Source organism: Hordeum vulgare, chromosome 2H (genome assembly GCF_904849725.1).
Source record: "Hordeum vulgare subsp. vulgare chromosome 2H, MorexV3_pseudomolecules_assembly, whole genome shotgun sequence".
Lineage (NCBI taxonomy): Eukaryota > Viridiplantae > Streptophyta > Magnoliopsida > Poales > Poaceae > Hordeum > Hordeum vulgare.
In genome coordinates, this window is record NC_058519.1 from 115,331,866 (window position 1) to 115,359,720 (window position 27,855).

General features: G+C 43.6%; 1 protein-coding gene across 1 annotated transcript; it reads right to left on the reverse strand.

Annotated features, from left to right (window-relative positions):
• Nucleotides 1-269: 269 nt before the first annotated feature.
• On the reverse strand, nt 270-3,256 carry LOC123425432 (galactose mutarotase). The gene is made up of 5 exons (XM_045109135.1): nt 2,954-3,256; nt 2,797-2,846; nt 1,751-1,877; nt 1,212-1,316; nt 270-1,132 (listed from the first exon to the last, which is right to left on the reverse strand). Exons 1-5 carry the CDS (start codon nt 3,057-3,059, stop codon nt 513-515), a joined length of 1,008 nt encoding a protein of 335 aa, XP_044965070.1. The 5' UTR covers nt 3,060-3,256; the 3' UTR covers nt 270-512.
• Between the last annotated feature and the right edge of the window lie 24,599 nt (nt 3,257-27,855).

The window sequence follows — 27,855 nt, forward strand, 5'->3', positions numbered from 1 at the left end:
ATCATGCTATTATCAAATGCAATATATCTGTAAGGGTACAGAGTACTGATTTAATTTTTATTTTTGATAATGAGAGTACTGAAAAGTTGTTATGCAGATTGCGAATACCAGATTTCTCAACTTTGTTCAGTTCCTCCTCTTCAGGGGCACGGCCAACCGGCCATTTGCAATTTAATTGCACATGGTCTTCTATGTTATTTTATTTTCTATAACAAACCCTGATACATCATTTTGTGCAAAATGACAAGAGAATGGCTTCAGCATGCAAATCAAGCAAAGGAACTCCAATATTTTGGCAAGCATGTGAACAAATTCTTCTCACTTATACACAACCAAAATATAAGCCACCTTTGAACATTATTTTCTGAATGAGATAAAGTCACTCAGTTCTGATCATTACACCTTTTTTTATTTTTCCTTGGTACTACAACTTGACTCCTTTCTTCTGGTCGTTTTATTCCATTCTACAACTACTGCAGTTGCAGCCATTAAGCTGCTGGCATTATCTCTAATCATGCTGAGAATTCAAACAACATGGTGTGCTTATACTTCGCACCAGGCTGCACCACCACAGACGGGAAATTGGTCTGGTTGATGGCATTGGGGAACCCCTGGGTTTCCAAGCATACTCCTGCATGCTTCCCGTAAACAGCTCCGCCTTTGCCCGTGATGCCATTCACATAGTTGGCGGTATAGAACTGCATGCCAGGCGCATCGGTCCAGAGGTCCAGAGTCCGTGAGCTCGACGAGTCCTTTAGCTTTGCTGCGTGCTTCAGGCCATTCTTCTCATCACCCGAGTCCAACACATAGTTATGATCGTATCCTCCAGGAACATCGTTGATGCGATCTCCAATCCTGTGCTCCGTGGTGAAATCGAAAGGTGTGTCCTGGACGGACATTATTTCTCCGGTGGGAATCGTGTTTTCATTGACTGGAGTGATGTGTTTTGCCCAGATCTGGATCGAATGATCCAAGATGGTGCCAGAGTTGTGGCCTGCAAGGTTCCAGTAAGTATGCTGTGCCAAGCTGATAGGAGTGGCTTTGTTAGCTGGTATAGCTTCCATGTCAAGTCTTAGAGTGGTAGCCTCAGGAAGAGAATACGTTGCTCGGATGGTTACATCGCCAGGGTAACCTGTGAAACAATTCATGCTTGAATAGGCAGACTTAACCATGGGATTCAGCAGTATAAACAAAGTTGTTGGTCACATTACCTTCTTCGCCATCTTTGCTCTCATACTGGAAGGTTATTGATGGGTACTCGCCATCTTTACGCTCTACAACATCCCACACAACCTTGTCAAACCCCTTCAATCCACCTGAAATTTACAATTCAACAACAAAACAAATTATTATTTTGCAGTTGAATCACATGAACGCAACCAATTGTAATACAGTGAGTCAAAGGTAGAGCCCAAAATTTGTACTAGCTTTCATGTCCTGACACGTTAATTTTAGTACGCTTGGTTCTCCAAGGCCTAAAAAATAGGACTAGGATACTGAGTGTACATGTATTGCAATCCGCTGAAGAGATCTCGGTCTGTGGTCTACTGTCTACTCAGTTATGAACTTGTGATAATATCAAATGATAATTATTCAAATCATCAATAAAATTACTTATTATTTTACAGTGTTCCATAGCAACCAACTAGTCTAAAGAAGCCTCAGAGACATATAGCCACATCATCAGATCTAGCTAAAACAAAGTATATACCTTGCCAAAAGTAACCACATGAAATTTATGAAACCATACCATGAAGGCTGTTCGGCCCATTGTTGATAGGTAACGAATACTCTACTCCGTTCAGATCAAACTTCCCATCCTTGATCCTATTTGCAACTCGGCCAACTATGCAACCAAAATAAGGTGCCATGCCTTTCTACAAAAACAGAATATAAGAAACAGAAGGTGTATGTTAACAACCACATGCAAACCTTCGAAACAAGTTCAATGAAAATTTAACATAACTGAATACTCCCTCCATTTTTGTATACAAGGCCACTATCAAAGTTACAATTTGCAGCTATACATTCATATACAGTTGGTTGGTTGGTAGATATCTGAAATAAGTAATTATCATTGGGCTTTGGTGTGTGAATGACTAGCATCAAGGTTTATGGCCTCTTTGATTAAAGGAGTTCCACAAGAACTTTGGAAAACTTAGGAACTTTATATAGCTCTTGCTGGTTGGTGGTAGGACTGAAAACAATAGGAATTATTTTTACAGCAAAACAGCAGGAAAGGATCCTACTGTAATTTTTATTAAAATAATATTTACATGGTTATGTACTCCCTCCGTTCCTAAATATAAGACCTTTTAGAGATTGCATTATAAACTACATACGGATGTACATAGACATATTCTAAAGTGTAGGTTCACTCATTTTGTTCCGTATGTAGTCTTCTAATGAAATCTCTAAAAAGTCTTATATTTTGTAACGGAGGGAGTACAAATTATTGACAAGAATGACATGGCGGTACATTCTGCTAATAATATAGTCAAGGTGAAGTTGTTTCAAACTTTCAATCTAATGAAGAATTACAACCCGCAGTTATATAGTAGAAAGTAAGATATAGCCGACAATTCAACAAAAACTGAGCTAAGCAGGGAACACATGAACCGCGCATCAATTTGCCGCAGAATCCAGCCCAAATAATCAACCCAGAGTAGAATTCGCAACTTATTCACCGCGATTAGCACAGAAGCATTGCCACACCATCTCCGGTTAGTTCAATCCGAAAGTCAATGCACTACACAACCTATACACACAGAGATGGGGTTGTAGATCGGTTGTTACCAAGTACGGCTCCAGGGTGTCGAACCCAAGAACGACATCCGCGAGATCCCCTGCTTACAGAGCAACAGTTCGCAAAGGGAGGAGTTCAGATTTAAGAATCACCAAACGGAAGCAATCTGGAGAAAAGATTCTTTGTTCGAGCAGTCATGGAGGAAACCTTGCGCGTCGGGGACGAGGAGGGAGGTGATGGTGGCGCCCCAGTTTGCGATGTTCGCCGTGATCCTGCCATTGGAGAGCACGCAGATCTCGGGCTCCACCGCCATTGCTGCTGCCTCGGATGAACCTGCTTGCTTGCTTCGCTAGACAAACCGCCTCGGAAGTGATCAGTTCCCCTCGCGTTTGGCACCGAGTGTCTATCTATTCGAACCCACCTCTTTTTTTCATCGGCTTATCTGATCCATCTATCTCAAACAAGGCACACAGTCCGATGCTTCGTGGACCCGAAAATTGTTGCCAACTACTCCCTCCATTAATTAATGGCGGTGATACCTTAAATTAATGGCCGTGATATGTTAACTAATGGCCGTGATACGCGTCGATCGGGTGATAATTGAAAAAGATCGATCGTATCGCCGATCGTTCGATGGAGCACCCAATAGCCGGATGATTTTTTCCATGTGAACAGCGTAAGCCTTTGCAACACGCGGCTAAATTTCGTGTTTAGGCCCTTTTGAGAAAGTGTTTCGAAATCTAACCCCGGTTTAATCATATTTTAGGGAATCTGAACCTTTTTCCTATCGCGAAGGTCTATGACGGTAGGGATACATAGCCTATCGACAGGTCCTCTGACAGTAAGTGACTAATCCACGTCAGCAGCCCTAAACGGGTGCCGTCCCTCTCCGTCCCACCCTACCGCCGCAAGGGCTGGTGATAGGCTGGGTAACCCTACCGCCGAGCACCCCGACGGTAGAATCTGGACACTTGGCCGGCCGCCCCGACCCCATCTCCTCCTCCCATCCACACGAAGAACACAGGAAGAACTCCTCTCGCCCCCTCTCTCATCTCCTCCACTCCCACCTCACCTTCGGATCCTCTTTGTGTCTTCATTGTTTTACGGATCGAGATGGCCCCGAAACAAGAAAAGTAATCCCCTTCAATCCCTTCAATTAGTTTTAGTCAAATAGCTTCCGATTCGTCGCATTATTTGCTTCAAATCACCCATATATTTGAACTAGATTTCAATTTTTTGTATCCTAGGATTGTTTTAGGTTGATACTAGATGTTTTATGGGTTGGATATGAACTCTAATCACTAGTTGGAATGGTAGTGTGAAGATGAAAACTAGTTCATTGAATATTTTTTGTATGATGCATGTTGGAGAAATTAACTCCTATGTTTGTTTTGATATGATGCATGTTGATATGATGTGATGCATAATGTATAGTGGATGTTGTTTGTTAAATATGCTTAAGATGAACCCTAGTTCATGTTTTTTTGTGTTCGAAAAAAAGATGAATCCTAGTTCATTTTTTGTTTTTGAAAAAAAGTGGAATGATGCATGTTGGATGAGTAATAGTGGATGTATATGATGCATATGATGTTTTTTTTGCTTTGCTATGATGCATATGATGTGATGCATGTAGAGTGGATGTTATATTTTTTATGCTTATGCTTATAATGTTTATGTCTATGCAATTTTATTTAGGAGACCACCTCTTCCGCAACACATCGGGACTAAGTATACCATGCTTGACCCTGCGTTCGACAATGGTCATCGTGCCCGTTTCATTGAGAATGGAGTGGTAATTACCATGCTTGAACCAAATCTTTCGAAATGATGAAAGTAAATTACTAATTATTTGTGGCTATCATTTTGATAGATGCTCCCGTCGTTGCGGATGAGGGCTCACAGGATGACTGTTAAGACGGAGTACGACGAGCGCTACGCGCCATTCTACAGGAGAGCCTGACTATTGGGTTTCGTCCTCCAGTTCAAGCGTAAGCCGCCGACGCTCGTCCACTGAGCTCTCACAACTTTGATCGATCGGTAGCGGCCAGAGACGCATAATTTTCATCTTCCATGTGGGGAGATGACAGTGACCCTCCGGTATTGGGGGATGATTATGTTGGGGAACGTCGCATGGGAAACAAAAATTTTCCTACGCGCACGAAGACCTATCATGGTGATGTCCATCTACGAGAGGGGATGAGTGATCTACGTACCCTTGTAGATCGTACAGCAGAAGCGTTAGAGAACGCGGTTGATGTAGTGGAACGTCCTCACGTCCCTCGATCCGCCCCGCGATCAATCCCGCGATCAGTCCCACGATCTAGTACCGAACGGACGGCACCTCCGCGTTCAGCACGCGTACAGCTCGACGATGATCTCGGCCTTCTTGATCCAGCAAGAGAGACGGAGAGGTAGAAGAGTTCTCCGGCAGCGTGACGGCGCTCCGGAGGTTGGTGATGACCTTGTCTCAGCAGGGCTCCGCCCGAGCTCCGCAGAAACGCGATCTAGAGGAAAAACCGTGGAGGTATGTGGTCGGGCTGCCATGGAAAAGTCGTCTCAAATCAGCCCTAAAACCTCCGTATATATAGGTGGGAGGGAGGGGGCCTTGCCTTGGGGCTCAAGGAGCCCCAAGGGGGTCGGCCGAGTCCAAGGGGGAGGACTCTCCCCCCCCAAACCGAGTTGGACTAGGTTTGGTGGGAGGGAGTCCCCCTTCCTTCCCACCTCCTCCTTTTTTTTCTTTCTCTCTTGATTTTCTTCTCCTTGGCGCATAGGGCACTTGTGGGCTGTCCCACCAGCCCACTAAGGGCTGGTGTGTCTCCCCAAAGGCCTATGGGCTTCCCCGGGGTGGGTTGCCCCCCCCCCCGGTGAACTCCCGGAACCCATTCGTCATTCCCGGTACATTCCCGGTAACTCCGAAAACCTTCCGGTAATCAAATGAGGTCATCCTATATATCAATCTTCGTTTCCGGACCATTCCGGAAACCCTCGTGACGTCCGTGATCTCATCCGGGACTCCGAACAACATTCGGTAACCAACCATATAACTCATATACGCATAAAACAACGTCGAACCTTAAGTGTGCAGACCCTGCGAGTTCGAGAACTATGTAGACATGACCCGAGAGACTCCTCGGTCAATATCCAATAGCGGGACCTGGATGCCCATATTGGATCCTACATATTCTACAAAGATCTTATCGTTTGAACCTCAGTGCCAAGGATTCGTATAATCCCGTATGTCATTCCCTTTGTCCTTCGGTATGTTACTTGCCCGAGATTCGATCGCCAGTATCCGCATACCTATTTCAATCTCGTTTACCGGTAAGTCTCTTTACTCGTTCCGTAATACAAGATCCCGCAACTTACACTAAGTTACATTGCTTGCAAGGCTTGTGTGTGATGTTGTATTACCGAGTGGGCCCCGAGATACCTCTCCGTCACACGGAGTGACAAATCCCAGTCTTGATCCATACTAACTCAACTAACACCTTCGGAGATACCTGTAGAGCATCTTTATAGTCACCCAGTTACGTTGCGACGTTTGATACACACAAAGCATTCCTCCGGTGTCAGTGAGTTATATGATCTCATGGTCATAGGAATAAATACTTGACACGCAGAAAACAGTAGCAACAAAATGACACGATCAACATGCTATGTCTATTAGTTTGGGTCTAGTCCATCACGTGATTCTCCCAATGACGTGATCCAGTTATCAAGCAACAACACCTTGTTCATAATCAGAAGACACTTACTATCATTGATCAACTGGCTAGCCAACTAGAGGCATGCTAGGGACGGTGTTTTGTCTATGTATCCACACATGTAAATGAGTCTTCATTCAATACAATTATAGCATGGATAATAAACTATTATCTTGATACAGGAATTATAATAATAACCATATTTATTATTGCCTCTAGGGCATAATTCCAACAGTCTCCCACTTGCACTAGAGTCAATAATCCAGCCCTCACATCACCATGTGAATTACATTGTACTAAATCTAACACCCATGCAGTTCTGGTGTCGATCATGTTTTGGCCGTGGAAGAGGTTTAGTCAGCGGGTCTGCTACATTCAGATCCGTGTGCACTTTGCATATATTTATGTCCTCTTCCTCGACGTAGTCGCGGATGAGGTTGAAGCGTCATTTGATGTGTCTGGTCTTCTTGGGAAACCGTGGTTCCTTTGCTAAGGCAATGGCACCCGTGTTGTCACAGAACAAGGTTATTGGATCCAGTGCACTTGGCACCACTCCAAGATCCGTCATGAACTGCTTCATCCAGACACCCTCCTTAGCCGTCTCCGAGGCAGCCATGTACTCCGCTTCACATGTAGAATCTGCTACGACGCTTTGCTTGGAACTGCACCAGCTTACTGCACCCCCATTAAGAATAAATACGTATCCGGTTTGCGACTTAGAGTCGTCCGGATCTGTGTCAAAGCTTGCATCGACGTAACCTTTTACGGCGAGCTCCTCGTCACCTCCATATACGATAAACATCTCCTTAGTCCTTTTCAGGTACTTCAGGATATTCTTGACCGTTGTCCAGTGATCCACTCCTGGATTACTCTGGAACCTACCTGCCATACTTATGGCCAGGCTAACATCCGGTCTAGTGCATAGCATCGCATACATGATAGAACCTATGGCTGAAGCATAGGGGACGGAGCGCATATGCTCTCTATCTTCATCAGTTGCTGGGCATTGAGTCTTACTCAATCTCGTACCTTGTAAAACTGGCAAGAACCCTTTCTTGGACTGTTCCATTTTGAACATCTTCAAAACTTTATCAAGGTATGTGCTTTGTGAAAGTCCTATCAGGCGTTTTGATCTATCCCTATAGATCTTAATGCCTAGAATGTAAGCAGCTTCTCCTAGGTCCTTCATAGAGAAACTTTTATTCAAGTAACCTTTTATGCTCTCCAAAAGTTCTACGTTGTTTCCAATCAATAATATGTCATCCACATATAATATTAGAAACGCCACAGAGCTCCCACTCACTTTCTTGTAAATACAAGATTCTCCAACCACTTGTATAAACCCAAATGCCTTGATCACCTCATCAAAGCGTTTGTTCCAACTCCGAGATGCTTGCACCAGTCCATAAATGGATCGCTGGAGTTTGCACACCTTGTTAGCATTCTTAGGATCGACAAAACCTTTGGGTTGCATCATATACAACTCTTCCTTAAGGAAACCGTTAAGGAACGCCGTTTTGACATCCATCTGCCAGATTTCATAATCGAAAAATGCAGCTATTGCTAACATGATTCTGACGGACTTAAGCATCGCCACGGGTGAGAAAGTCTCATCGTAGTCAACTCCTGGAACTTGTGAAAAACCCTTTGCCACAAGTCGAGCTTTATAAACGGTCACATTACCGTCAGCGTCCGTCTTCTTCTTAAAGATCCATTTATTCTGAATAGCCTTGCGGCCCTCAGGTAGTATCTCCAAAGTCCACACTTTGTTCTCATACATGGATCCTATCTCGGATTTCATAGCTTCTAGCCATTTGTTGGAATCTGGGCCCACCATTGCTTCTTCATAACTTGCAGGTTCATTGTTGTCTAACAACATGATTGATAAGACGGGATTACCGTACCACTCTGGAGCAGCACGTGATCTCGTCGACCTGCGTGGTTCAACAGAAACTTGAACTGGAGTTTCATGATCATCATCATTAACTTCCTCCTCAACCGGCGTCGCAATGACAGAGGTTTCCCCTTGCCCTGCGCCACCATCCAGAGGGATGAGAGGTTCGACAACCTCGTCAAGTTCTATCTTCCTCCCACTCAATTCTCTCGAGAGAAATTCTTTCTCGAGAAAAGCTCCGTTCTTAGCAACAAACACTTTGCCCTAGGATTTGAGATAGAAGGTGTACCCAACTGTCTCTTTTGGGTAACCTATGAAGACGCATTTTTCCGCTTTGGGTTCCAGCTTTTCAGGCTGAAGCTTTTTGACATAAGCATCACATCCCCAAACTTTAAGAAACGACAACTTTGGCCTCTTGCCCTACCACAGTTCGTATGGTGTCGTCTCAACGGATTTTGATGGTGCCCTATTTAAAGTGAATGCAGCTGTTTCTAATGCATAACCCCAAAATGATAATGGCAAATCAGTAAGAGACATCATAGATCGCACCATCTCTAACAAAGTACGATTACGACGTTCGGACACACCATTACGCTGTGGTGTTCTAGGCGGTGTTAACTGTGAAACAATTCCACATTGTCTTAAGTGAGCACCAAACTCGAAACTCAGATATTCACCCCCACGATCAGAACGTAGGAACTTGATCTTCTTGTTACGATGATTTTCCACTTCACTCTGAAATTGCTTGAACTTTTCAAATGTTTCAGACTTATGCTTCATCAAGTAGACATAACCATATCTACTTAAATCGTCAGTGAAGGTGAGAAAATAACGATATCCGCCGCGTGCCTCCACGCTCATTGGACCACACACATCGGTATGTATGATTTCCAATAAGTCACTTGCACGCTCCATTGTTCCGGAGAACGGAGTCTTAGTCATCTTGCCCATGAGGCATGGTTCGCACGTGTCAAGTGAATCAAAGTCAAGTGACTCAAAAAGTCCATCAGCATGGAGTTTCTTCATGCGCTTTACACCAATATGACCCAAGCGGCAGCGCCACAAAAATATGGTGCTACCATTGTTTACTCTAACTCTTTTGGTCTCAATGTTATGTATATGCGTATCGCTATCAAGATTCAATATGAACAATCCTCTCACATTCGGTGCATGACCATAAAAGATGTTACTCATAGAAATAGAACAACCATTATTCTCAGACTTAAAAGAGTAACCGTCTCGCAATAAACAAGATCCAGATATAATGTTCATGCTCAACGCAGGCACTAAATAACAATGATTTAAGTTCATCACTAATCCCGATGGTAGATGAAGTGACACTGTGCCGACGGCGATTGCATCAACCTTGGAACCATTTCCTACGCGCATCGTCACTTCGTCTTTCGCCAGCCTTCGTCTATTCCGCAGTTCCTGATTCGAGTTGCAAATATGAGCAACAGAACCGGTATCGAATACCCAGGAACTACTACGAGAGCCGGTTAAGTACACATCAATAACATGTATATCAAATATACCTGATTTTTCTTTGCCCGCCTTCTTATCTGCCAGATACTTGGGGCAATTGCGCTTCCAGTGACCCATACCCTTGCAATAGAAACACTCCGTTTCAGGCTTAGGTCCAGCTTTGGGTTTCTTCGGAGGATTGGCAACAGGCTTGCCGCTCTTCTTCGAATTGCCCTTCTTGCCTTTGCCGTTTCTCTTGAAACTAGTGGTCTTATTCACCATCAACACTTGATGCTCTTTACGGAGTTCAGACTCTGCGACTTTCAACATCGCAAACAACTCGCCGGGACACTTGTTCATCCCTTGCATGTTGTAGTTCAACACAAAGCCTTTGTAGCTTGGCGGCAGTGATTGAAGGATTCTGTCAGTGATAGCTTCTTGCGGGAGTTCAATCCCCAGTTCAGCTAGACGGTTTGAGTACCCAGACATTTTGAGCACATGTTCACTGACAGATGAGTTTTCCTCCATCTTGCAAGCATAGAATTTATCGGAGGTCTCATACCTCTCGATCCGGGCGTTCTTCTGAAAGATAAACTCCAACTCCTGGAACATCTCAAATGCTCCATGACGCTCAAAGCGACGTTGAAGTCTCGGTTCTAAGCCATACAAGACTGCACATTGAACTATTGAGTAGTCCTCCTTACGCGCTAACCAAGCGTTCTTAACATCCTGATCAGCCGTAGCGGGTGGTTCATCTCCTAGCGCAGCATTAAGGACATAATCCTTCTTCCCAGCTTGTAAGATTAGCTTAAGATTACGAGCCCAGTCTACAAAGTTGCTTCCATCATCTTTCAACTTAGCTTTCTCTAGGAACGTATTAAAATTCAGGATGACTGTCGCGTGAGCCATGATCTACAACACAAATATATTCAAAGTGGACTTAGACTATGTTCAAGATAATTAGAGTTCAACTTAATCAAATTATATGCTAAACTCCTACTCAAAAAGTACATCTCTCTAGTCATTTGAGTGGTTCATGATCCACTTACACTATCCCAAGTCCGATCATCACGTGAGTTGGGTATAGTTTCAGTGGTAAGCATCCCTATGCTAATCATATCAACTATATGATTCACGATCGACCTTTCGGTCTCATGTGTTCCGAGGCCATGTCTGCACATGCTAGGCTCGTCAAGCTTAACCTGAGTGTTCCGCATGCGCAACTGTTTTGCACCCGTTGTATGTGAACATTGAGTCTATCACACCCGATCATCACGTGGTGTCTCGAAACGACGAACTGTAGCAACGGTGCACAGTCGGGGAGAACACAATTTCGTCTTGAAATTTTAGTGAGAGATCACCTCATAATGCTACCGTCGTTCTAAGAAAAATAAGGTGCATAAAGGGATTAACATCACATGCAATTCATAAGTGACATGATATGGCCATCATCACGTGCTTCTTGATCTCCATCACCAAAGCACCGGCACGATCTTCTTGTCACCGGCGCCACACCATGATCATCCATCAACGTGTTGCCATCGGGGTTGTCGTGCTACTTATGCTATTACTACTAAAGCTACATCCTAGCAAAATAGTAAACGCATCTGCAAGCACAAACGTTAGTATAAAGACAACCCTATGGCTCCTGCCGGTTGCCGTACCATCGACGTGCAAGTCGATATTTCTATTACAACATGATCATCTCATCCATCCAATATATCACATCACATCGTTGGCCATATCACATCACAAGCATACCCTGCAAAAACAAGTTAGACGTCCTCTAATTTTGTTGTTGCATGTTTTACGTGGTGACCAAGGGCATCTAGTAGGATCGCATCTTACTTACGCAAACACCACAACGGAGATATATGAGTTGCTATTTAAACTCATCCAAGGACCTCCTCGGTCAAATCCGATTCAACTAAAGTTGGAGAAACCGTCACTTGCCAGTCATCTTTGAGCAAAGGGGGTTACTCGTAACGATGAAACCAGTCTCTCGTAAGCGTACGAGTAATGTCGGTCCAAGCCGCTTCAATCCAACAATACCGCGGAATCAAGAAAAGACTAAGGAGGGCATCAAAACGCACATCACCGCCCACAAAAACTTTTGTGTTCTACTCGAGAAGATATCTACGCATGAACCTAGCTCATGATGCCACTGTTGGGGAACGTCGCATGGGAAACAAAATTTTTCCTACGCGCACGAAGACCTATCATGGTGATGTCCATCTACGAGAGGGGATGAGTGATCTACGTACCCTTGTAGACCGTACAGAAGAAGCGTTAGAGAACGAGGTTGATGTAGTGGAACGTCCTCACGTCCCTCGATCCGCCCCGCAAACAATCTCGCGATCAGTCCCACGATCTAGTACCGAACGGACGGCACCTCCGCGTTCAGCACACGTACAGCTCGACGATGATCTCGGCCTTCTTGATCCAGCAAGAGAGACGGAGAGGTAGAAGAGTTCTCCGGCAGGGTGACGGCGCTCCGGAGGTTGGTGATGACCTTGTCTCAGCAGGGCTCCGCCCGAGCTCCGCAGAAACGCGACATGAGGAAAAAACCGTGGAGGTATGTGGTCGGGCTGCCGTGGAAAAGTCGTCTCAAATCAGCCCTAAAACCTCCGTATATATAGGTGGGAGGGAAGGGGCCTTGCCTTGGGGCTCAAGGAGCCCCAAGGGGGTCGGCCGAGTCCAAGGGGGAGGACTCTCCCCCCCAAACCGAGTTGGACTAGGTTTGGTGGGAGGGAGTCCCCCTTCCTTCCCACCTCCTCCTTTTTTTTCTTTCTCTCTTGATTTTCTTCTCCTTGGCGCATAGGGCACTTGTGGGCTGTCCCACCAGCCCACTAAGGGCTGGCGTGTCTCCCCAAAGGCCTATGGGCTTCCCCGGGGTGGGTTGCCCCCCCGGTGAACTCCTGGAACCCATTCGTCATTCCCGGTACATTCCCGGTAACTCCGAAAACCTTCCGGTAATCAAATGAGGTCATCCTATATATCAATCTTCGTTTCCGGACCATTCCGGAAACCCTCGTGACGTCCGTGATCTCATCCGGGACTCCGAACAACATTCGGTAACCAACCATATAACTCATATACGCATAAAACAACGTCGAACCTTAAGTGTGCAGACCCTGCGGGTTCGGGAACTATGTAGACATGACCCGAGAGACTCCTCGGTCAATATCCAATAGCGGGACCTGGATGCCCATATTGGATCCTACATATTCTACAAAGATCTTATCGTTTGAACCTCAGTGCCAAGGATTCGTATAATCCCGTATGTCATTCCCTTTGTCCTTCAGTATGTTACTTGCCCGAGATTCGATCGCCAGTATCCGTATACCTATTTCAATCTCGTTTACCGGCAAGTCTCTTTACTCGTTCCGTAATACAAGATCCCGCAACTTACACTAAGTTACATTGCTTGCAAGGCTTGTGTGTGATGTTGTATTACCGAGTGGGCCCCGAGATACCTCTCCGTCACACGGAGTGACAAATCCCAGTCTTGATCCATACTAACTCAACTAACACCTTCGGAGATACCTGTAGAGCATATTTATAGTCACCCAGTTACGTTGCGACGTTTGATACACACAAAGCATTCCTCCGGTGTCAGTGAGTTATATGATCTCATGGTCATAGGAATAAATACTTGACACGCAGAAAACAGTAGCAACAAAATGACACGATCAACATGCTACGTCTATTAGTTTGGGTCTAGTCCATCACGTGATTCTCACAATGACATGATCCAGTTATCAAGCAACAACACCTTGTTCATAATCAGAAGACACTGACTATCATTGATCAACTGGCTAGCCAACTGGAGGCATGCTAGGGACGGTGTTTTGTCTATGTATCCACACATGTAAATGAGTCTTCATTCAATACAATTATAGCATGGATAATAAACTATTATCTTGATACAGGAATTATAATAATAACCATATTTATTATTGCCTCTAGGGCATAATTCCAACAGATTACGCCCCTACTAATCGAGGATCATGCTCTCACTGGACGAGTGGAGAGGAAAAACTGGCGGGATAGGGTTAAAGCCCTCATCAGCGACTGCCACACCCCCCTAGGGGTAACGGAACATCCGGTGTACCGCTGGTCTGGCTGGTGGATCACCGGAGCAAGTGCCCGGAAGATGTTGAATCCCGGGCGATGGAGCAGTACGCGAGGTCCTACGTGTGGTATCTTCTCATAGAGTCATGTTTCTAGACTGCTGAGGGAACACTGTTGGGGAACGTTGCATGGGAAACAAAAAAATTCCTATACGCACCCAAGATCTATCTATGGAGATGTATAGTTACGAGAGGGGAGTGCATCTACATACCCTTGTAGATTGTTAAGCGGAAGCGTTAAGAAACACGGTTGATGTAGTCGTACGTCTTCGCGATCCAATCACGATCCATCCTGATCTAGCGCCGAACAGACGACACCTCCGCGTTCAGCACACGTACAGCTCGATGACGTCTCCGCCTCCTCGATATAGTGAGCGAGGGCTGATACGTCTCAAACGTATCTATAATTTTTTATGGTTTCACGCTGTTATCTTGTCTTCTTTGGTTGTTTTATGTACATTTTATATCTTTTTTGGGACTAACTTATTAATTCAGTGCCAAGTGCCAGTTCCTGTTTTTTCCATGTTTTTGACTCTTTTGAGATCTAATTTTGGAACGGAGTCCAAACGGAAGAAAACCCCCGAAATGATTTTTTCCCGAACGGAAGAAGACCAGGGGGCTTTTGGGCCAAGCCAGGTGGGCTCCAGGGAGCCCACAAGGCCCCACTCCGCCACCAAGGGAGCAGCGGTGGGTAGGCTTGTGGCCTCCCTGGCCGCCCCCTGACCTAGGTCTTTGGCCTATAAATTCCCAAATATTCCGCAAAAAATCAGGGGAGCCTCGAAAATACTTTTCTGCCGCCGCAAGCTTCCGTTTCCGGGAGATCTCATCTGGAGACCCTTCCCGGCACCCTGCCGGAGGGGACTTTGGAGTTGAAGGGCTTCTTCATCATCATCATCGCCCCTCCAATGACTCGTGAGTAGTTCACTTCAGACCTACGGGTCCGTAGTTAGTAGCTAGATGGCTTCTTCTCTCTCTTGGATCTTCAATACAGAGTTCTCCATGATCTTCATGGAGATCTATCCGATGTAATCTTCTTTGGCGGTGTGTTTGTCGAGATCCGGTGAATTTTGGATTTGTGATCAGATTATCTATGATATATATTTGAGTCTTTGCTGATATCTTATATGCATGATTTGATATCCTTGTAAGTCTCTTCGAGTCTTGGGTTTTGTTTGGCCAACTAGATCTATGATTCTTGCAATGGGAGAAGTGCTTCGTTTTGGGTTCTACCATGTGGTGACCTTTCCCAGTGACAGTAGGGGCAGCAAGGCACACATCAAGTAGTTGCCATCAAGGGTAAAAAGATGGGGTTTTTATCATTTGTTTGAGATTATCCCTCTACATCATGTCATCTTGCTTAAGGCGTTACTCTATTCTTATGGACTTAATACACTAGATGCATGTTGGATAGCGGTCGACGTGTGGAGTAATAGTATTAGATGCAGAAAGTATCGGTCTACTTGTTTCGTACGTGATGCCTATAGAAACAATCATTGCATAGATATCGTCACGACTTTGCGCGATTCTATCAATTGCTCGACAGTAATTTGTTCACCCACCGTCTACTTGCTTTCATGAGAGAAGCCACTAGTAAACACTACGGCCCCCGGGTCTATTCACATACATCGTTTACACCTCCGCTTTTACTTTGCTTTGTTACTTTGTTGCTTTCAGTTCTCACTTGGCAAACAATCTATAAGGGATTGACAACCCCTTCATAGCGTTGGGAGCAAGTTTTTGTGTTTGTGCAGGATCTTGAGATACTCCTCCACTGGATTGATACCTTGGTTCTCAAACTGAGGGAAGTACTTACCACTGCTACGCTACATCACCCTTTCCGTTTCAAGGGAACACCAACGCAAGGCTCCAAGGCCACGGGGGAAATCCTTTGCATACTTGCCTAGGAAGTCCCTTAAGGCGTAGCCACAGCTGACGGATTCCTGGTGCCGTTGCTGAGGAGTATCAAGCAACACTCCTATTTCTGGCGCCGTTGGAAGGTCTTTTGTTGCAGTGGCCGAAGTATTTCTGGCGCCGTTGCCGGGGAGGAGAAATCAAGATCTATCCAAGTAGGTCTCACAAACTCTTCTCTTGTATTTACTTTTGTTGCAAGTTGCCTCTCGTTTTCCTCTCCCCCACTTCATATTTGCCGTTTTCATTCGCCTTTTGACTTCGCCGTTTTCTTTTGCCCTTGCTGGTTTCTTGCTTGCTTGTGTGCTTGTTTGTTTGTTGAAGACATCATGTCTGAAAACACCAAACTTTGCGACTTCTCGAGCACTAATAATAATGATTTTATTAGTACTCCGATTGCTCCCGCCACTAGTGCGGAATCATATGAAATCAACGCAGCTTTGCTGAATCTTGTTATGAAAGAGCAATTCTCTGGCCTTCCTAGTGAAGATGCCGCATCCCATCTCAATACCTTTATTGAGCTTTCTGATATGCAAAAGAAAAGAGATGTGGATAATGACGTGATTAAGTTGAAACTTTTTCCTATCTCGTTGCGAGATCACGCAAAAACTTGGTTTTCTTCTTTGCCTAAAAATAGTATCGATTCTTGGGATAGATGCAAAGATGCTTACATATCCAAGTATTTTCCGCCGGCTAAGATCATCTCCTTACGTAACGATATCATGAATTTCAAGCAACTTGATCATGAACACGGTGCACAATCTTGGGAGAGGATGAAGCTTATGATTAAAAATTGTCCCGTTCATGGCTTGAGTTTGTGGATGATTATACAAATCTTTTACGCTGGCTTGAATTTCGCTTCTCGCAATATCCTGGACTCCGCCTCAGGTGGAACGTTCATGGAAATCACGTTAGGAGACGCTAGAAAACTCCTAGACAATATCATGACCAACTACTCTCAGTGGAACACTAAAAGGTCGCCTGCTAGCAAAAAGGTGCACGCTATAGAAGAGATTAACTCGCTTAGTGCTAAGATGGACGAGTTGATGAATTTGGTTGCTAGTAGAAACGCTACCGTTGATCCTAATTACATGCCACTATATTCTTTGATTGAGAGTAGCAACGCTATTTTGGACGTGAATTTTGTTGGTAGGAAGAATTTTGGCAACAACAATGCTTTTAGAGGAAACTATGTTCCTAGGCCTTTTCCTAGTAACTCCTCTTATAGTTATGGCAATTCCTACGGCAACACTTATGGAAATCACAACAAATTACCCTCTGATTTAGAGAGTAATATCAAAGAGTTCATCAACTCTCAAAAGATTTTCAATGCGTCCATAGAGGAAAAACTACTCAAAATAGATGATTTGGCTAAACGCGTTGATAGGATGTCTTGTGATATTGATGCTTTGAAAGTTAGATGCGCTCCTCCCAAGATCAACTTGGATGAAACTTTGAAAGCTATGTGTATCTCCATGAATGAGAGCAAAGAAAGAACCGCCCAAATTTGCGCTAGACATGAATGGTTTAAAAGGGTTCGTTCTAGTGATGCAAATCACGAAGATCTTAAAGTGCTTGGTGTGTCTCCTCTTGAATCTTTGTTTTCGTGTGTCAAACCTACTTATGGAGGGGCTGGATATGAATCCACTTTGGTTGAAAAACGCCCCAATGATTCGGAGTCCACCTATCTTGATGATAAAGGTGTGGAGAGTGGAGTGGAAGAAGTCAAAATTTTGGGTAGTAATGAAACTCCCACTTTGGATTTCAAGGAATTCAATTATGATAATTGCTCCTTGTTTGAATGCATTTCTTTGATGCAATCCATTGCAAACTCTCCACATGCTTATAGCCAAAGCAAAGCCTTTACCGCGCATATCGTAGATGCTATGATTAAATCTCTTGAAGATAAACTTGAACTAGAAGTCTCTATACCTAGAAAACTTCATGATGAGTGGGAACCTACTATAAAAATCAAGATCAAAAACTATGAGTGCAATGCTTTGTGTGATTTGGGTGCTAGTGTTTCCGCGATTCCAAAGTCTTTATGTGATATTCTTGGTTTTCATGAGATTGAAGAGTGTTCTCTTAATTTGCATCTTGCGGATTCTACTGTCAAGAAACCCATGGGGAGGATCGATGATGTTCTTATTGTTGCAAATAAGAACTATGTACCCGTGGATTTCATTGTACTTGACATAGATTGCAATCCTTCATGTCCCTTTATTCTTGGTAGACCTTTCCTAAGGACTATTGGTGCTATCATCGATATGAAGGAAGGGAATATTAGATTTCCATTTCCTTTAAAGAAGGGCATGGAGCAATTTCCTAGAAGGAAAATAAGATTGCCTTATGAATCTATGATGAGGGCTACTTATGGTTTGAGCACGAAAGATGACTATACGTGATTCCATCACTTTCGCCTAGCTAAGGGCGTTAAACAAAATCGCTTGTTGGGAGGCAACCCAACGAATCTATCCTTTTTCTTTCTGTTTTGTGTTTTCCGCACTTTCATAATTCTGTTATTATTGTGTTTTTTGTGTTTGTTTTTGCGTTTGTGCCAAGCAAAACTGTTATGATTAGTCTTGGGGATGATTGTTTGGTCATGCTGGAAAAGACAGAAACTTTCTGCTTATGAAAAGAATTTTCATTTTTTTTCTGTAAGAGCCTTTGAGTTGATTCTTTTTGCTGCTGATTTCTACGAAAATTCTTCAGACTGTCATAATGTTTCAGAATTTTTGAAGTACCAGAGTTATACGAAACATACAGATTGCTACAGACTGGTCTGCTGTTAGCAGATTCTGTTTTTGTTGTGTTGGTTGCTTATTTTGATGAAACTATGGATAGTATCGGGGGTATTAGCCATGGAAGATTGAAAGTAAAGTAAACCAACATCAGCACAAGTAGAATTTAAGTTAGCTACAGTACCTAAGGAAGTGGTGGTTTGTTTTCTTGTACTAATGTTATCACGAGTTTCTGTTTAAGTTTCGTGTTGTGAAGTTTCCAAGTTTTGGGTGAAGTTCTTATGGACAAAGAGATAAAGACTGGCAAGATCTCAAGCTTGGGGATGCCCAAGGCACCCCAAGATATTCAAGGATGTCATAAAAGCCTAAGCTTGGGGATGCCCCGGGAAGGCATCCCCTCTCTCGTCTTCAATCCATCGGTAACGTTACTTGGGGCTATATTTTTATTCACCACATGTTATGTGTTTTTGCTTGGAGCGTCTTGTATCGTAGGAGTCTTTTATTTTTCTTGTTGTGTCACAATCATCCTTGCTGCACACGTAGAGAGAGAGAGACATGCACACACCGTGATTTTGTCGAGCTTCACTTATATCTTTTGGTAGACAATTCAGCTCACATGTGCTTCACTTATATCTTTTGAGCTAGATACTTTTGCTCTATGTGATTCACTTATATCTTTTAGAGCACAGCGGTGTGTGGCTTGGTAGTTGATCTATGCTTTGAAAGTAGTCTCAAAAGGGGTAGTTAACCAAAGGGATACGAAAACTTCCACCTTCATGTGCATTGAATAGTTAGAGAAGTTTGATTCATCTCAATTAGTTTTGAGTTTGTGGTTATGGTAATATTGAAGTCATGCTAGTAAGGTGTTGTGGATCTAGAAATACTTGTGTTGAAGTTAGTGATTCCCGTAGCATGCACGTATGGTTAACCTCTATGTGATGAAATCTGAGCATGATTAGTATATTGATTGTCATCCTTTGCGTGGCGGTCGGGATCGCGCGATGGTATATACCTACCAACCCTTCCCCTAGGAGTATGCGTTGAATTCTTTGTTTCGATTACTAATAAAACTTTTGCAACAAGTATATGAGTTGTTCATGACTAATGATGAGTCCATGGTTTAGATGCACTTTCACCTTCCACCATCACTATCTTCTTACTGCCGTGCAACTTTCGCCGGTGCACAAAACCCATCATTAGCCTCCCTCAAAACAGCCACCATACCTACCTACTATGGCTTTTTCAAAGTCATTCCGAGATATATTGCCATGCAACTACCACCATGACATGTGCCACCACGTCTACTTTGCCTTTGCATGATCGTAAGATAGCTAGCATGATGTTTCCATTGATGTCTACGCCATGCTAGATCATTGCCACGGTACACTGCCGAAGGCATTCCATATAGAGTCATAGTTTCTCTAAGTTTTGAGTTGAAAGTGTGATGATCATCATTAATGGAGCATTGTCCCATGTGAGGAAATAAAAGAGGCCAAATAAGTCCGTAAAAAAAGAGGCCAAAGAGCCCACCAAAATAAAAAAATGAGAGAAAAAGAGAGAAGGGACAATGCTACCACTTTTTCGACACTTGTGCATATTAAGCACCATGATCTTCATGATTGAGAGTCTCTCGTTTTTTCACCACCATATAGCTAGTGGGAAATTTTAATTATATAACTTGGCTTGTATATTCCAATGATAGGCTTCCTCAAAATTGCCTTAGGTCTTCGTGAGCAAGCAAGTTGGATGCACACCCACTAGTTCGCTTTAAGAGCTTTCACATACTCGTAGCTCTAGTGCATCATTTGTATGGCAATCCCTACTCATTCACATTGATATCTATTGATGAGCATCTCCACAGCTCATTGATATGCCTAGTTAATGTGACTATCTTCTCCTTTTTTGTCTTGCAACCTCCACTACATTCCACACCATCTATAGTGCTATAACCATGGCTCACGCTCATGTATTGCGTGAGAGTTGAAAATGTTTGAGAAACTAAAGGTGTGAAACAATTACTTGGCCAATACCGGGGTTGTGCATGATTTAAATTCGTTGTGCAATGATGATAGAGCATAGCCAGACTATATGCTTTTGTAGGGATAACTTTCTTTTGGCCTTGTTATTTTCAAAGTTCATGATTACTTTGCTAGTTTGCTTGAATTATTATTGTTTCCACGTCAATAGCAAACTATTGTTTTGAATCTAATGGATCTGAACATTCACGTCACATAAGAGGAATTACAAAGGACACCTATGCTAGGTAGCATGAAAGCATCAAAAATTCATTCTTATTACTTCCCTACTCGAGGACGAGCATGCGTTAAGCTTGGGGATGCTTGATACGTCTCAAACGTATCTATAATTTTTGATGGTTTCACGTTGTTATCTTGTCTTCTTTGGTTGTTTTATGTACCTTTTATATCTTTTTTGGGACTAACTTATTAGTTCAGTGCCAAGTGCTAGTTCCTGTTTTTTTCGTGTTTTTGACTCTTTTCAGATCTGATTTTGGAATGGAGTCCAAACGGAAGAAAAACCCCGAATTTTTTTTTGCCGAACGGAAGAAGACCAGGGGGCTTTTGGGCCAAGCCAGGTGGGCTCCAGGGAGCCCACAAGCCCCCACTCCGCCACCAGGGGGCGGCGGTGGGCAGGCTTGTGGCCTCCCTGGCCGCCCCTGACCTAGGTCTTTGGCCTATAAATTCCCAAATATTCCACAAAATATCAGGGGAGCCTCAAAAATACTTTTCCACCGTCGCAAGCTTCTGTTTCCGCGAGATCTCATCTGGAGACCCTTCCCGGCACCCTGCCAAAGGGGACTTTGGAGTTGAAGGGCTTCTTCATCATCATCATCGCCCCTCCAATGACTCGTGAGTAGTTCACTTCAGACCTACGGGTCCGTAGTTAGTAGCTAGATGGCTTCTTCTCTCTCTTGGATCTTCAATACAAAGTTCTCCATGATCTTCATGGAGATCTATCCGATGTAATCTTCTTTGGCGGTGTGTTTGTTGAGATCCGATGAATTGTGGATTTTTGATCAGATTATCTATGATATATATTTGAGTCTTTGCTGATATCTTATATGCATGATTTGATATCCTTGTAAGTCTCTCCGAGTCTTTGGTTTTGTTTGGCCAACTAGATCTATGATTCTTGCAATGGGAGAAGTGCTTGGTTTTGGGTTCTACCATGTGGTGACCTTTCCCAGTGACAGTAGGGGCAGCAAGGCACACATCAAGTAGTTGCCATCAAGGGTAAAAAGATGGGGTTTTTATCATTGGTTTGAGATTATCCCTCTACATCATGTCATCTTGCTTAAGGCGTTACTATGTTCTTATGGACTTAATACACTAGATGCATGCTGGATAGCGGTCGACGTGTGGAGTAATAGTAGTAGATGCAGAAAGTATCGGTCTACTTGCTTCGGACGTGATGCCTATAGAAACAATCATTTCATAGATATCGTCACGAATTTGCGCGGTTCTATCAATTGCTCGACAGTAATTTGTTCACCCACCGTCTACTTGCTTTCATGAGAGAAGCCACTAGTAAACACTATGGCCCTCGGGTCTATTCACATCCATCGTTTACACCTCCGCTTTCAGTTCTCACTTGGCAAACAATCTATAAGGGATTGACAACCCCTTCATAGCGTTGGGAGCAAGTTTTTGTGTTTGTGCAGGATCTTGAGATACTCCTCCACTGGATTGATACCTTGGTTCTCAAACTGAGGGAAGTACTTACCACCGCTACACTACATCACCCTTTCCGCTTCGAGGGAACACCAACGCATGGCTCCAAGGCCACGGGGGAAATCCTTTGCATAATTGCCTAGGAAGTCCCTTAAGGTGTAGCCGCAGCTGAAGGATTCCTGGTGCCGTTGCTGAGGAGTATCAAGCAACACTCCAATTTTGGCGCCATTGGAAGGTCTTTTTTTTGCAGTAGAAGGGCATATTAGTATATGAGCTCTCCGGCAAAACGACGGCGTGATGACGGTGGTGGTGGAGCAATCTCAGGAGGGCTTCGCCAAGCGATGCCTCATACTTGTGATCTGCGTTGGGTTTTCCGTGAAGAGGAGCTGGTTATCACAGCAAAATGCGGGTAAGTATTTCCCTTAGTTATGAAACCAAGGTTTATTGAACCAATAGGAATATCAACCACAACCGTCTTCAACGGCTGCACACAAAAGAACAAACGGCTTGCACCCAACGCGGGGAAGAGGGTTGTCAATCCCCTTGGTCTCGTTATTTGCAAGAGAATGAGGTGTGTAGATAATTGTAAAATGCAAAATAGAATAAAAGCAAATAAATGGCAGCAAGGTATTGGAGGTTTTAGCAATATGTTGTGAATAGACCCGTGGGCCATAGTTTTCCCTGGTGGCATCTCTCATGAAAATATTTTACAGCAATGTTATGCGATTTTCACGGCAATGATCAGGTAAATATAGGCATCACGTCCATAAACAATTAAATCGAATCTTGCCTGCACCTATTACTATTACTTCACGTCAAGAGCGCTTCTATGCTTGCCTCTCTACGTATTAAGTTGATGACAAATGAAGTAATGCTTGGAGTAAGATGACATGATGTAGACAAAGTAAACTCAACCAATACGAATAAAACCCATCGTTTACCCTTAGTAACAGCAACACAAAGACACAACTTTTTTCCTTCTACCACTGGATATAGAAACTCGCCAGGTTGAACCTACTACAACGCACCTCTCTCACCGAAGAAATATCAATCTAGTTGGCCAAACTATTTCAATAGATCGGAGAGAATTACGATGCTATCATAATCATGCACATAAGAATCATATGATATATCATAGGAGACTCAAATATTTATCATGAATAATCTAGACATAAACCAACAATTCATTAGATCCCGACAAATGCACCGTACAAAATAGTTACATCATATGGATCAAAGTGAAGATGTGATGATCATTGTATTGAAGATAAAAGAGAGAGAGAAGGATTGCCATATAGGTACTGGCTATGGACCCGTAGGTCTGTGGTGAACTACTAACACGTCATCATGAGGGCATCAAGGTTGATGAAGAAGTCCTCCGTGATTGATCCCCCCTCTGGCAGAGTGCCGAAACAGAGCTCTAGATGGCCTCCCGTCGGAATAGAGACTTGTGACAGCGTAAAAAGTGTTTCGGGGCCTCCCTCGATGTTTTTAGGGTTGATGTGAATTTATAGGCGAGAGAACAGAGTCGGGAGAGCCATGAGGGGGCCACAAGCCAACAGGATGCCCCCAGGGCGCGCCCCTATTGGCTTGTGGGGCCCTCGTGCTCCCTCGTGCCTCCTTCCGATGCTCCACGGTCTTGTTTTGGTCCAGAAAAAACACAAAAAGTTTGAGGTCAATTGGACTTCCTTTGGTACTGAAAATGTGAAAAGTGGAAAAACATGCAGAAAACAATAACTGGCACTCGACACTGGGTCAATATGTTAGTGCTCAAAAAAATATAAATTGGTAGGTAAGTACATAAAAAGTGTTCTAAAATTATTACGTAATATCATGGAATAATAAAAAATTATAGATATGTTTGAGACGTATCAAGCATCCACAAGCTTAATTGTTGCTCGTCCTCGAGTAGGTAAATGATAAAACATCATTTTTCTATGTGACATGCTATCCATGATGTAATCTTATGCATGTATGCTCATTGAGAAACGATGAATTAACAAATATTAACACAACAATATTTATAAGTATAAGCAGCAAAACAATTAATTTTTCAAAGTGTACGATCCTCAAGGATTGTTTCACTCCTATCCATCTTTATTATATTAGCAAGGCATGGCTCCATCTTCACCACGTAACTACAAATGTCAAGCACCACGATGCCCAAGTTAGGCAATTGGATCATACATTTTCAATATGCATCAACTTTTTATATTTCACGCAACACATGATTGTGAACCATTTTACATAGCATAAAGGTGGAATAGAATAAGGTGATAGGTTTCAAAGGGGTTGAAAAGTGGAGAATATAGTCTCATATCAACTAGGTATACCAACGGGCTATGGAGATGCCCATCGATAGATATTGGCACAAGGAGTACGGATTGCCATGCAAATGATGCACTAGAGCCATAAGTGTATGAAAGCTCCACTGAAGCTAAGTGGGTGTGCATCCAACTTGCTTTCTCATGAAGACCTCGGGCATTTGAGAAAGTCTGTCATTGGAATATACAAGCCAAGTCTATAGTTTTTCTGATTCCCACTAGCATATGAATGATATACCATGAGACTCTCAACATAATGAACATGGTGCCACTTTGAGGCACAAGTGTGGTAAAGGATAGTAGCAAAGTCCCTTCTCTCTTTTTCTCTCATTCATTTTTTAATATATGGTTGGATCATTTGGCCTCCCTCATCTTTATTTCCTCATTGGGTCAATGCTCTAATAATGATTATCATCACACTTTTATTTACTTACAACTCACTGATAACTCAATATGATGAACTATGAAGCAACATGACTAAAATATGAATGCCTCTAGTAGTGTGCTAGGATGTGCAATAATCTAGCGTGACATGTATTCGACATATGATAATTGGTGGCTTTACCACAAACGCTATTATGAACGGTGGCTTTGCCACAAATACTATGTCAGCTCTATATGATCATGTAAAGCAATATGATGATCAACGAACTAGTCATGTGAAGTGGCGATGGAATTTGCATGGCAATATATCTCGGAATGGCTATGGAAATGCCATAATAGGTAGGTATGGTGGTGATAACCCACAAGTATAGGGGATCATTTGTAGACTTTTTTATAAGTAAGAGTGTCGAACCCAACGAGGAGCTAAAGGTAGAACAAATATTCCCTCAAGTTCTATCGATCACCGATACAACTCTACACACACTTAACGTTTGCTTTACCTAAAACAAGAATAAAAGTAGAAGTAATTAGTAGGAGTAATAGATAGGTTTGCAAGATAATAAATAACAAGTAAATACAAGTTAGGTGTTGTTTAGTATAAGTTTTTTGTGTAACGCTAGAAAAAGATTGTCCATAGGTAATTGAATAGAACATGATACATACTTATCATGTGCAATGAGGGAGAGACATACGCTAACACACTTTCCGTAATTGTATCGTATGCACTTATGATTGGACCTCTAGCAAGCATATGCAACTACTATAAATCATTAAGGTAAACCCAACCATACCATTAAACATCAAGTCCTCTTTACTACCATACGCGCACAACTCCCTTACTCGGGTGTAAGTTTCTGTCACTCTCAACACCCACTATAAGCGAATCATGAACATATTGCAAACCCTATAGCGTGTATCCTTCATGTATGCGCCTCACAGAAGGCACCTTAGGATAACACCATATCAACACCAACTCATATCAACAACATCATATCACAATTAATGCGTAGGACAAAATGGATCTACTTAAACATCATAGGATAGCCACATATCACTGGGAAATAGTATGTAGTGTTGAGCACCATGTTTAAGTAGAGTGATAGAGCGGGAAAAGAGGTGTTACACCATTGCATAGAGGGGGGAGAGTTGGTGTCGACGGCGGCAAGATTGTTTATGTAGATCGCCATCACGCTCCTTGCCCCGGCGGCACTACGACGCCACCGGGAGAGAGGGGGAGAGAGCCCCATCCTTCTTCTTATTCCTTGGCCTCCACCCTAGATGGGAGGATAGTGTAGGGAATGTTGCATGGGAAACAAAAAAATTCCTACACACACGAAGACCTATCATGGTGATGATCATCTATGAGAGGTACATCAGATCCACATACCCTTGTAGATTGCTAAGCGGGAAGCATTAAGAAACGTGGTTGGTGTAGTGGATAGTCTTCGCGATCCAAATCGTCGCCATCGCACGATCCGTCCCGATCTAGCGCCGAACGGACGGCACCTCCGCATTCTGCACACGTACAACTCGACGATGATCTCCGCCTTCTTGATGCAGCAAGAGGGGGCGGAGAGGTAGATGAGTTCTCCGGCAGCGCGACTGCGTGACGGCGATTGTGGTGGAGCTAGTCGAGCCGGGCTTTGTCTAAGCACCGTTGAAAACTAAACTAGAGGAGAAACAGATCTAGAGAGAGGGCTGCACGTGGCTGCTTATTGTGTCTCAAAAACCGTCAAAACCTCTAATATATATAGGAGGAGAGGAGGCAGCCGTGGACCCTCCTCCAAGGAGAGGGGTCGGCCGAACCAAAGGAAGAGTCCACCTTCCTTGTGGGAAGGTGGACTACTTTGGGAGGACTCCTCCTTTCCCTTCATTTTAAAAGTTCTTTGCCTTTTATCTCTTCTCCTAGCCGCATGGGCCTTTGAGAGAGGCTTTTGCCAGCCGACCAGGGGCTGGTCCACCTCTTCTCACATCCCACAAGGCTCTTGGGTCGTCACACCCCTCCCGGTGGTCCCTCGACACCCTCCTCGCACTCCAAGTACACTACCGATGAGCCCGTAACTTTTCCGCTAACCAGAACATGACTTCCTATATATCAATCTTTATCTCCGGACCATTCCGGACCTCCTCGTGACATCTAGGATCTCATCCGAGATTCCGAACAATCTTCGGTCACCAATACCTATAACTCAACTATACCAAAACATCATCGAACCTTAAGTGTGCAGACCCTGCGGGTTCGAGAACTATGTAGACATGACTCAGACACTCTCCGACCAATATACAGTAGAGGGACCTAGACGTCCATATTGGATCCTACATGTTCTACAAAGATATTATCAGTTGAACCTCTATGTCAAGGATTCACACAACCCCGTATATCATTCCCTTTGTCCTTCGGTATGTTACTTGCCCGAGATTCGATCGTCGGTATCGACATACCTATTTCAATCTCGTTACCGGCAAATCTCTTTACTCGTTCCTTAATACCAGATCCTGTGGCTAACTCTTAGTCACATTGCTTGCATGGCTTGTTTGTGATGTTGTATTACCGAGTGGGCCCCAAGATACCTCTCCGTCACACGGAGTGACAAATTCAGTCTTGATCCATGCTAACTCAACGGACACCTTTGGAGATACCTATAGAGCACCTTTATAGTCACCCAATAATGTTGCGACGTTTGATACACACAAGGCATTCCTCCGGTGTCAGTGAGTTTTATGATCTCATGGTCATAGGAATGTATACTTGACATGTAGAAAACGATAGCAACAAAATGACATGATCATATGCTACATTTGTAGTTTGGGTCTTGTCCATCACATCATTCTCCTAATGATGTGATCCCGTCATCAAGTGACAACACT